Genomic DNA, 12685 nt, shown 5'->3' on the forward strand with positions numbered 1-12685 from the left:
AGAGGCCATTTGGCCCATCGAGTCTGCACCGACCACAATCCCACCCAGGCCCTACCCCCATATCCCTACATATTTACCCGCTAATCCCTCTAACCTACCTAGGACTCTAAGGGGCAATTTTAGCATGGCCGATCAACCTAACCCGCACATCTTTGGACTGTGGGAGGAAACTGGAGCACCCGGAGGAAACCCACGCAGACACGAGGAGAATGTGCAAACTCCACACAGACAGTGACCCAAGCCGGGAATCGAACCCAGGTACCTGGAGCTGTGAAGCAGCAGTGCTAACCATTGTGCTACCGTGTCGCCCACTGTGCTACCGTGTCACCCAGTAGTAATCTCAGGGTTGCTCTCAGTCTCACATCCTAGTGAATATAGAAATAATAGGATTGAACAAATTAACACGTGGCTGGAGAAATGGTACAGGCGGGAGAGCTTTTGATTTCTGGTGCATTGGGACTGGTTCTGGGGCTTGTGGGACCTGTACAAGGAGGGCGGGTTACACCTTATCAGGTGAGGTTGGGGAGGTTTTAAATTAGCTTGTCAGGTGGATAGGAACCTGAGAGGAAATTCAGACAGGAGAAAAATAAAGCAGGCAACGGGAATTAGAAAAGTACTCAACAAAAGTGGATGGCAAAAGAAACAAGTGCAATCATCAAATAAAGTGAAGTTATGGAACAATTTTAAAAAGGTAGAATTAAAGGCACTCTAATGCACACAGCATTCACAACAAAGTAGATGAATTGATGGCACAGTAGAAATAAGTATGATCGAATTGCCATTGCAGAGATTGGGCTGCGGGGTGACCAAGGCTGGGAACTGAATATTTAAGAATATTTGACATTTAGGAAGAGCAGGCAAAAAAGAAAATAATACAGTGATAATAAGGGATGAGATCAGTACATTAGTGAGAGAGGACATTAGATTGAAAAATACAAGATGTAGAATAAGTTTGGAAGGAGCTAAAGAACAGCAAAGAGCATGAGTTGTTTATAGGTCACTAAACAAAAGTGGTGATGTAGTTATGGCGTAAATCAGGAAATTGGGGTATACAACAAGGGTAATCATGTGTGACTTCTATCTACATAGAGCCTGGATAAATTTGAATACTAATGCAGTGGAGGATAAATTCCTGGAATGTGTACAAAATTAGTTTCTTGAGCAACATGTTGAGGAACCATCTAGGGAGTAGACTATTTTAGATCTTGTATTATGCAATGAGAAAGGGCTAATTAATAAAAGAACCTTTAGGAAAAGGTGACCATAATATGATGGAATTTTCCACTAAGTTTGACGTAATGTAGTTCAATCTGAAACTAGAGTCTTTAATCCAAACAAATGGAACTATACAATAGTTATTATAGATTGGGAAAATAAATTAAAAGGAATAACGCTAGACAGGCAGTGACTAATATTGAAGAAATTAATACATGGTTTACAACAAATATACATTCCTTTAAAGCAGAAAACCCCAACAGGAAAAACGTGTGAACTGTGGCTACTAAAGTAAGTTAAAGATTATATTAGATCAAATGAAGAGGCTTATAAAGTTGCCAAACAGATGTAGTAAACCTAAGGATTGGGAACACTTTAGAAACCAGCAAAGGAGGACCAAGAAACTGATGAAGAAAGGGAGAATAGTATATGAATGTAAACTAGTAAGAAACATAAAAACACACTGTAAAAGTTGCCAGAGGCATGTAAAACAGAAAGGCTGACCAGATACAAATGTGGGTCCATTACAGGAAGTGACAGGAGAATTTGTAATGGGAATAGGGAGATGGCAGAGAAGCTAAATAATTATTTTGTGCATGTGTCTTCATAGTGGAAGATAGAAAAAAAAACCCTTCCAAATTTAAAAGAGAACCAAGGGGCTAATGGGAATGAGAAACTGAAAGAAATTAGTACAGCAAAAAAGTAGCACTGGAGAAATGAATAGAACTGAAATTTGATACATTCCCAGAACCTGATGATCTGCATCACAGAGGGTTGAAAGAGGTGGCTATATAGATAGTGGATACATTGTGGTCATCTTTCAAAATTCTATAGATTCTGGGATCATAGTAGATGCAGAAAGAGGCCATCTGGTCCATGAAGTCTGCACCAAATCTCCAAAACAGCATCCCACCCAGGTCCTCCCCGCCACAGGGAGAATGTGCGAACACCACACAGACAAGGCCAAAATTGATCCCAGGTCCCTGAAGAAGGTCTGTGAAGCAGCAGTGCTGACCATTGCACCACCAAGCCGGAATGGTGCCTGCAGATTGGAACATTGCAAATGTAACCTCACCATTTAAGAAAGAAGGGAGAGAGAAAACAGAGAACTACAGATCTGTTAACTTGATGTCAGTATTAGGGAAAATACTAGAATCTATTATAAAGGATGTGATAACTGGAGACTTAGAAAATAATGATCTGATTGGGCACAGTCACCATGAATATATGAAGTGGAAATCACATTTGACAAACCTGTTGAAGCTTCTTGATGATATTACTAGCAGAATAGATAAGGGGGACCAGTGGATGCCATGTATTTGGATTTTTAGAAGGCTTTTGATAAGGTCCCAGATGGAAGATTAGTGAACAAAATTAGAGCATATGGGATAGGGCATAAGATGCTGGCATGAATTGAGGATTGTTTAACAGACAGAAAACAGACTAGGAATAAACAGTAATTCTCAGATTGGCAGGTTGTGAGGTACCTTAGGGTCAGTACTTGAGCCCTAACTGTTCACAATACACATCAATGATTTGAATGTGGAGACCAAATGTAATATTTCCAAGTCTGCAGATGACACAAAGCTAGGTGGGAATGTATGTTGTAAGGATAATGCAAAGAGGCTTCAAAGGGCATATTGGACAGGCTGAATGACTGGGCAAGAATAGGGGAATAGAATGTGGATCAGTGTGAGATTATCCACTTTGGTAGGAGGAATGGAGGTGGGAGCATTTTTTAAATGATGAGAGATTGGGAAGTCTACAGGGACCTGGGTGTCCTGTTCATAAGTCACTGAAAGCTAACATGAAGGTGCAGCAAACAATTAGGAAGGCAAATGGTATGTTGGGCTTTATCGCAAGGTGACTTGAATACAGGAGTAAAGATGCCTCGCTTCAAATTTGTAGAACCTTGGTTAGTCTGGACCTAGAGTATTGTGCACAGTTTGGTCCCATTACCTCCTTGCCATGGAGAGAGCGCAGTGGAGGTTCACCAGACTAATTCCTGGGATGACAGAATTGTCCTATGAGGAGAGATTGAAGACACAGGGTTTTTATTCTGTAGAGTTTCAATGAGAAGCAATCTCATTGAAACCCATAAAATTCTTAAGGGGAATTCTCTACCCCAGAGACTGTGGAAGCTCATTGAGTATGTTCAGGACAGGGATTGATATATTTCTAGATATAAGTGACATCAAGGGATATGAGGATAGCATGGAAAAATGTTGAAGTTGATGAGAAACCATGATCTAGATGAATGGCAAGGCAGGTTCGAGGGGCTGAATGGCCGACTCCTGCTCCTATGTTCCTATGTTAAATGTCATGAAGAATATTCAAACTAGTAAATTCTAAATTTCAGGCTGATATATGGCCGGAATTCTCCAGCCGTTCCCGTCGGCAGAATTCTCTGGTCCTGCCAGCAGCGTATCCCCGCCCACGGGTTTCCCGCTAGCGTGGGGATAACATCAGTGGGAATTCCCATTGACAGCTGCAGGACCAGAGAATCCCACCGCTAGCAAACAACGCGCTACCTCCCGCCAATGGAAAACACGTGGCTGGGAAACTAGAGAATCTCACCCTGTTTTTCAAACCTTTTCAAGGACAATTAAATGCTGGCATTGCCAGTGATGCCAAAATCCCATGTTTGAATAAAAACAAAGAATGTAGTGGACGTGATAGCCACAAAATAAATTAAGATATGAGTGGATGTTACACTGGGGGACAATAAAGTGCCTTCTGGTTGGCTGCATTAAAATGGCCCAAATGACCTCCTTCATCTATAGTTCTTTTGTGATTGTGTGACCTAACCAGAAGTCCTAATCAACAGATTTTAATACTGCTATCAAAGTAGCAGTATTAAATGTTTACCATAGCTGTCCATCACATTACCAAAATTATCCTGATATAATTGGTTTCAGATTAATTTTGATCATGAATATTGTGTTTTAAATTTTGTATATTGTTAATAGCCAATTAGATAATAACTATTGTTGTTTCCTACCAGCCAACACAAGTGTGAGCCAAAGTTGCCCAAAAGGGTGTGATCGATGTTCTGAGTATAATGGATGCCTGTCATGTAAACCCAGACTCTTTTTCTTTCTGGAGAGAAATGGGATGAGACAGACCGGTGTCTGTCTCTCCTCCTGTCCGAGTGGATATTATGGAGTCCGAACACCAGAAATGAACAAATGTACACGTAAGTGTCTAAAACATATGGGTGCCACCTGGAGGTTAATGTTGTGTTGGTTATCTTAACGGCTCATTTCCCAGAGGCAAAACCTTTTTAAAGGAAACAGGAAAACATGCTGGTCTTATACTTACGTTTGAACCTAAGGGAACTGCAGTAGGCTTATCTATCACTGAAGTTTATTAAATACTATGATTGAACAGGATTTTTAACATTATTTTAGTTTGGTTCCCATATGCATCCCTCAACACAAATACTTGAAAAAATTGTGGCAGAAGCATCTTAAGTTCATAGAAATCATAGAAACCCTACAGTACAGAAAGAGGCCATTCGGCCCATCGAGTCTGCACCGACCACAATCCCACCCAGGCCCTACCCCCATATCCCTACATATTTTACCCACTAATCCCTCTAACCTACGCATCTCAGGACACTAAGGGGCAATTTTAGCATGGCCAATCAACCTAACCCGCACATCTTTGGACTGTGGGAAGAAACTGGAGCACCCAGAGGAAACCCACGCAGACACGAGGAGAAGTTGAACATGCAGAAAGCTGAAAGGTTTTAGAACAAAATGACACTAAGCCACACTCCCTACATTATGAGCACCTGAAAAATTTCTAAATTGTCCAGGTCCAACACTGTCACTGCTCACGTTGATGAAAGCAAAAATACCTCCTTAAAGGAGATTACTTTAAAATCAAAGAGGTTTAAGTAGTCAGCATCACATTCAAATTTATTAATTTAAATAATTTTTAGTTTATTTTTCTTAATTTTCTCTCATCTTCTACTAAAAGTACTTGCAACAGGTACCAGCAGATTTCCATAACTCACCAAAATGACCTATTTTTGATAAGGCAACCAGCAAAATGAATACTGGTAGGCAACACTACACTGGACAAATCACAGGCATGCTCACTCATATTCTCATCCAAAGTTCATACATACATTTTCCAACAGAAACATTCGATAGTGATCAGGATTGAAAACTGCATTTCCCTACTTAGCATAAAGATGCTAATTTAACCTGGCTGAGATATTGGCAAACAAGCTAGGGATCCATCCAGGAAGTTTCTTGGTTGGTCCAGCTGATTTCAAGTAGCACATTTGCCAACCAACAGCCCAAAGTCTGCTGAAACTACTGGACATTTCTGACCATTGGTTTCATATTCATCATCAGCTCTCCTACACTTTGCGAAAGGACAACTTGTGTGACCCAAGACAGTGAACACTAGCAGTCTGACCTTGTCCTCAGTTGATACTCACACACTTGCACTCTTTCTCGCAGTGGTTAATAGACATCAATCTGAACAAAGAAACCTGCTTTAATTTTCCTCTCCCTAGCTCTGGAACATTATGACTAATTGATATACTCATTGCTACTCACTCTCACATTTGCTATATCACAATTTCAATCCTATTACACTGCATGGTGACATATTCTCATAATTGATTAAAAGTGTTGCTGTAGTGCTTTAAATTGAAGCTGGGGACCTACGTTTACCAGAATGTATGACATAGTACCATGTATTGAGCCATTGAAAGAACCATGACTTTACTTTCACAAAAGCTTTTGTTCCACAATGCAACGGTCCCGTATGTGATTTCACATTTTGCCCTTTACATTAATTAAATTCACAAATGTATTCTTTGATTAAAATGAACGTTGTCCATTTTAAAGTATTTTTGCCAGTTTTGAGATGTTAGGGTTCACGTTATAGGTGGTGCAAGATAACACAAAGAATATCTGACAACAGCTGCAACAGAGTAATCTGGAGTTGAGGTAGCAGGTTTAATAGTGAGAGAAAAGCCTAAATAATTTAAAATTAGATTGTGAACTCCAAAATTAAACTTTGGAATCAAATCTTGGTATTTTTTCAATAAAAAGATTAATATTATGTGACTACTTAATAACATTCATGCTTTTTCTTGTAAGCAGCAACTGTTAGGACATTAAATAAACATTATGGTTACACAGGAGGATTAATAAAATTAACAAGAAATAATGTGTAATTAATCATCAGGATTTTCTATAATCTGTACATATTATATTGTGCTGTTAAAACTGGAAATGTAAACAGTTTGTTTCAAACAAAACAAAGACTTATGTGGTCAGCTCCACACAAATAGGAAAAATGCTCATCACTGAACACAAATAATTCCAAATACTAACTTTACCCTATTTCAATTGTTTAGTTGAAGTATTGAATTCTGCTTCCTGTCTTCAGTTTCTGCCCCAATGTGTCTCAAGACTTGAAACTTCTGCGAGTGACGCAGATGTTATTTCATGAATTTATTATCTAATTCCAGAAAATATAGTTCCAATTTTCTTTCTGTGAAATTCTATAAGCATATATTAGTCATCAAATTGTCCTAGCTGAACACAAGACATGTGGTTATATAACACCATTCGTGATCTCAGGATACCCCTAAGCACTTTACAACCAACTAGGTACTTTTTTCTAAAGTCTAGCCACAATTATACTATAATTTTATGCACAAAAACAATAACTTGCATTTATAGTTGACCTTTGACATAGTAAAAACATCCAAAGCACCTCACAGAAGTATTATCAGACAAAATTTGACACGAAGTGCTAAGTGATATTCAGACAGATGACCAAAAGCTTGGTCAAGGAGATAGATTTTAAGCAGTAACTTAAAGGAGGAGAAAATTAGAAAGGCAAAGAGATTTGGGGAGGGAATTCCGAAACTTAGGGCCTAGGCAGCTGAAGGCCCTGCCATCAATGACAATGCAAGGAAAATTAGGGGTGTGCACAATGGCAGAATTGGAGGAGCTAGAGATTCTGGAGAGATACAAAATGGAGGGCTGTAGGAGGGTACATGTGTCAGGAGGGGCAAAGTCATAGAGGGAGAGATCGGAACAGAAAGACAAAAATTTTAAATTGAGCCATAATGCAGATCCACTTCTATGAAAAGCACATCACTGTTATCATAAAAAATAAACTACAGAGCTTATGTGACCTGAGTGTGCTGCTCATCACCTCTGTATTCCATTAATTTATATTTGAAGTCCAGACTCATCTATTTCAAGATGTTGATGGCAAGGCATCACTTACATACAACAGCACATTTCAAAAAATGGAAACTTGCTGGTTGTCCATTTAAAACCTTAATTCACCACTTAAAACTGTGTACTTTGTGGTCATTTTGTATATTTATAAAGTTTTATGTTTAAAGTGCATTGCCAGTTGTACTATTTATTATCTGCAGGCTTTGTGAAACGCTGGAACAAAATGATCTTTTAAAATGTGCTGCCAGTAAATATGCTTCCCACAGTAAAGAAAACAAAGACCACACATTACAACTGCAAGCTCTGTCACAGTGGTCACGATAAAATCCCATCTTTACACATTTACATGCTATTAAATTCCTTCAGGTCATGCACTGGTTTCACTCTAACCATCATTAAAGCAACTTGCCAGATTCAGTTTATATCTAATTCGATGGATTTTCCCCTTACCTGTCCTGTTTATTAAGTTTAGATTGTGCATTGCTGTTTAATTTTGCACCAAATGAATTTCTCAGAGAGGAAAGCCACCTCTCAAGTTTGAACTGTTACTCTTTAATCTGTTTCAGGATGCAGAGCTGACAACTGTGATACCTGCTTCGACAAAAATTTCTGTACAAAATGCAAACCAGGATTCCACTTGCATAAAGGAAGATGTTTTGATACCTGCCCTGAAGAATTTATCCCAAATAACCAGACAATGGAGTGTACCACTGCTGGTAAGAAAACACCTTCAACTTAAACACAAAGGCCTATATCTTTTGGTCTCGTTTGCCATGGGAATCATTGTGCGTGGGCCAGTAAATATGATGGAAAAACCAAAGGTCTGTTGAACTCGTGTGGGAACTTCTGGTTCCTGGGCTGGTGGGAGGGACCAGAAAATCCAACCAAAAGAAAACGACTGATCTTCATATCGTGATTCTCATACCCCCAAGAGGTCTTCAAATGTCTTACAGCCAATTAAATACTTCTAAGTGCAATCACCATTGTAATATAGGAAATGCAGCAGCCAATTTGCATACAGCATTGTTCCACAGACAGCAGTGCAATAATTACCTGATAATTTGTTTTAGTACAGGTGATATAGAATAAATATTGGCCAGAACATTGACTAACTTCCCTGCTCTTCCCCAAAATTGTGCTATGGTATCTCTTACATCCATCTGAAATGGCAGATGGGGCCTCAATTTAATACTTAATCTGAAAGACAGCACCTCAAGTTGTGCCACACTCACCATAGAATACAGAATTATTGATTAAAGATTGATGGGAATATTCAGATTTTAAAATATCCCAAGAACAAGCAGTCTCATCAGAAACTGATGGCTGTTGGGCTGATGATTCCCAGTCAAATAAGCGAGATGTTGTACAGTTTCCTTCAACATTGAGCATTGCAAATTGTGGCATATCTTTTAGTCTATTAGTGAATGAAAAAGAGAAAATAAATGAGTAAAGGGTAGCAAAGCAAAATAACAATGAAATAGTAAAGTTCATTATGCATAAGGAACAAGAAAGGATAAATATATCCAGAATGAGGAAGGGAATGAGAAAGTCACAGAAATATAAGGTTAAAAAATCAACTAGAAAATGGACCAGGAACAAAGATCAGAGTAAGGGGTGATGGAACATATGAACTGCGAGATGACAATAGGCCAACGTCCATTGAGTTAAGCTTCTCGTATCTCGGAATTGGATAATGCAATGAAAATTGGAGTTGCTTGGTAATCATAGTCCAAAGATGTGTGGGTTAGGTTGATTGGCCATGTTAAAATTGCCCCTTAGTGTCTTGGGATGCGTAGATTAGAGGGATTAGCGGGTAGAATATGTAGGGATATGGGGGTAGGGCCTGGGTGGGATTGTGGTCGGTGCAGACTCGATGGGCCGAATGGCCTCTTTCTATACTGTAGGGTTTCTATGATTTCTATGATAGCAATCAATCTCTATCAGGTTAGTCTACAATACACCCAGAAACGACACAATCCCAAAATCCTAGTGGTGGAAAGCTTTGGGAACCAGAGGTCCAAAGTCACCTTTGTCCTCCCAAGCATGCTACACCCACCACAGGTTACGTGTTGCATAACACCAGAGGCTGGTGCCATTAGGATAAAAAGACTGTGGCCTCGTCCACCATGGAATTGGCGCAGGCGAGGGTCCGACAACAGAAATCTCCGTTGACTTCGGGCGGGAATTTCCGGTCTCGCCCGAGCGAGGCCATAAAATCCCGCCCATATTCTATTAAATTACTTGTGTGCCAAAACACATACTTTTAAAAATAGGAACCACTTTTCTTCCTGGACTATTTGGACCTTTGTAAGTTTTTAATGCTGAATATTCTAAAGTATTATTTTTTTCAGTTGAAATATTTTCTACTTAATCTTTGGAAGAGGAATATAGTCACACATTTTAATCTTGGTACACAAATACAGCAGCTGTGCAAAAAGATTCATGAAGGAAAATAGTTACATAATTGAAAGACCACACATGGGGTTTGGGGGCGGGGGGGGGGGGTGATTCTCCAAAAAGTGCTAAATTGGTGGGAAAACTGTTCTAGATCACAACTGTTTTTTCAGTGCAGCTTCTCACTCAAATCTCCACACTACGTGCACTGCAGAGATCCCAATCGGGAATCTCAGTAAAAATCCAGGGGGGGCGGGGCCTATTCGCACTGGAATCTGACAGTTCCGGAACTCTGCGCATGCGCAGTGGCCCCAATCTGTCAGTCTCCTCGTTTCCCAGTCAGCTCGATTGCTGGCCAGCCCGGGACCCCCTCAGTGCTGCCCCTTCAGCCCCCCCCCCAACGACCCGATCGCAGCCCCCACGACAATTCCTGAACCAGTCCTGACCCCCCCCCCCACCCCGGAGCGCCCCGATGTCCAGCCCACCCCCCTCAGCAGTGGCGATATCCCCCCACCCCCCTCACCCCAGCAAACCCCCCCCAGCTGACAACCCCAGGGTCGGACCCCCCCTCGAGGCCCCCCAACAGACCATCACCCCTCCCACTCGCCCTGATCGCTGGCCTCCCTCCAGCCCAGACCGATCCCCATGCAGAGTGGCAGCGGGACTGCCCACTCCCACAATAAGCCCCGGCCCCTTGGCACTGCCCGTTGCCCGATGGGCAGTACCAAGGTGCCTCCTGGGCATGGGGGCTTTGCCCATTGGGCAGTGCTAGGGGGCACAGGCTGGCACTGCCAGAGTGCCCATGCCCAGGGGGCACCACCCCCCCCCCACCACCTGACCCCCTTGGGGCCCTGATTGCCCCCCTTCATTCCAGTGGGGTCTCCTGCTCATTCCCCGAACGTGGGGAGCTACTCTAAACCCCGCCGGAATGAAGTATTTCTGATGGGGTGGGAGATTCAATCGGGCCCGGCAAGTTCCTGATAATGACATGCAAAACATATTTTAAAAAGATTCAAATCGCTTACCTGTCTTCCCACCGGTTTCCAGCATGGTCTGGACTCCGACTGTTCTCCGGCTCTGGGAGATGCGCATGCATTCCTGGCGCACGTGCAAATCCTGGAAAAAGGCCGACGACGTGCATCTCCCAGCCCGACCCGCCAGAAAAGTTACGGGTCGCGATGGGAGAATCGCCCCCAGTGTTTCAATTATAAAATATTGTAGGACTAAATGTTTTATAACTAAAATACTACTTCTTACCATAAAAAGAGTTTATAATTCTGAACAAATGCATTAACTTTGGTCTTTATCCCTTAGAATTTTCTAAAATTTCTTAAATCATTTACATCAATGTAATATGGAGGATAACACTTATTTTTATCCCACAAGATGGAGGTTGACAGTAGAATTGATCTGTTTTTGTCCATGGTGAAATTGGTAGTCCACTCATGGCAAGGCAGAGCAAGAGCATTACATACATTGCAACTATCACTGGAATTCCAAACTGCCTTTCATTGCCTGTAGCACACAGTTTCAGACTTAGCCGGAATTTTTCCACCCCACCTGCCGCAGGAATCGGAGCGGATGAGGGGCGGACAATGAGAAGGCCCATTGACCTCGGGCAGGATTTTACGGTTTCGGGACGAGCAAGGCCGTAAAGTCCTGTGAATCCTAATCTATACTCCTAACTCTGCTGTCCTGAGTTTACCTATATATAAAGCCCCGCAAAATCAATCACCAAATCAGTATCTGCTGGAGAGGAGGGAGTTGGAAAGTTAATTGAGAAATGTGAAACAAAAAAAATCTTCAACAATTTTGCTTGTTCGTTTACAGTACACTGTGAAGTAAGTGAGTGGAATGCATGGAGTCCCTGCACAAAGCGAGGAAAGACATGCGGATTCCGGAGAGGCAGCGAGTCCAGGAAGCGAGACATTGTGCAGTTTCCTTCAGCACATGGAAACCCCTGTCCAAAAACCACTGAGACAAGAAAATGTACTGTGCAGAAAAAACGATGCCCAGCAGGAGAAAAAGGTAAGAAGATTTCTACAAGGGTCAGCCTGCCTCTGAAGGAGGGATAGAGTGCCACCTAAATAAAATAACTCCATAATCTTAGAATATTACAACAATAAATGCCTCAAATAATATGAGTCAACCATGCATCATGTCAATGCCGTAACCAATTATTTTTGTCAGGACTGTTCGTTGCATTTAGTAATACTCAATTAGGAAAGTAACTGTCTGATTTTCATTTGAATAACTGGTTAATTATTACACTTCTAATATTTAATTGCAATGTTTTCTGTACTTTTGCTGATGAAATACCATACAATCTCAGGTTAATGGCTAACACATGAGTAATGTTACATAAGGTAGGAATCCTGTTGAAGTGTCCTGAACAAGATCTGAAGTGACTAAAAAGCTGCAGTAATCAATAAATTATTAGCTATTAGCAGTCAGTAACACATGTTATATGTATGTACTGGCAGCAAGTTGTTTCGTCAAAGTAGTCTAATCGCATCATTTTTTTTGAATGACCAGAATGTACTTTGTTAGCTTTATTTAGATAACCAGGGGATCAATGACAAAGGTACTATCAATCAGGTGCTGGATAGATCGAGAGAGGGGGCGGGAGGGGAGGGGTGGCTGTTGGTAGAAATAGAATAAATTTGAATCCTCAAACTAGGGTAGGAAAGTGTGGGGGTTACCTCCATCAGAAGCCGCCTTCTCTCTTCAAGGACCAATCTGATTGGTCAGCACTCTACAAGGTGGGACTTCTGTCCAAGTGAGGACCACCTGCTGCCAATCAACACTCATTGGAGTGTAAAATGACAGCGGGCCTGTCGGAGTCAGCAGGGATG

General features: G+C 41.3%; 1 protein-coding gene across 1 annotated transcript in view; it reads left to right on the plus strand.

Moving 5' to 3' along the window:
* The window catches only part of rspo3 (R-spondin 3), a 79652-nt gene that overhangs the window by 16198 nt on the left and 50769 nt on the right, over positions 1-12685 (plus strand). Inside the window, exons 2-4 of the mRNA XM_078213715.1 lie at positions 4220-4411; positions 8003-8152; positions 11661-11858. Coding sequence (XP_078069841.1) covers positions 4220-4411; positions 8003-8152; positions 11661-11858 — 540 coding nt within the window. The remainder of the gene's footprint in view (positions 1-4219; positions 4412-8002; positions 8153-11660; positions 11859-12685) is intronic.

The sequence above is a fragment of the Mustelus asterias genome, chromosome 5 (genome assembly GCF_964213995.1).
Source record: "Mustelus asterias chromosome 5, sMusAst1.hap1.1, whole genome shotgun sequence".
NCBI lineage: Eukaryota > Metazoa > Chordata > Chondrichthyes > Carcharhiniformes > Triakidae > Mustelus > Mustelus asterias.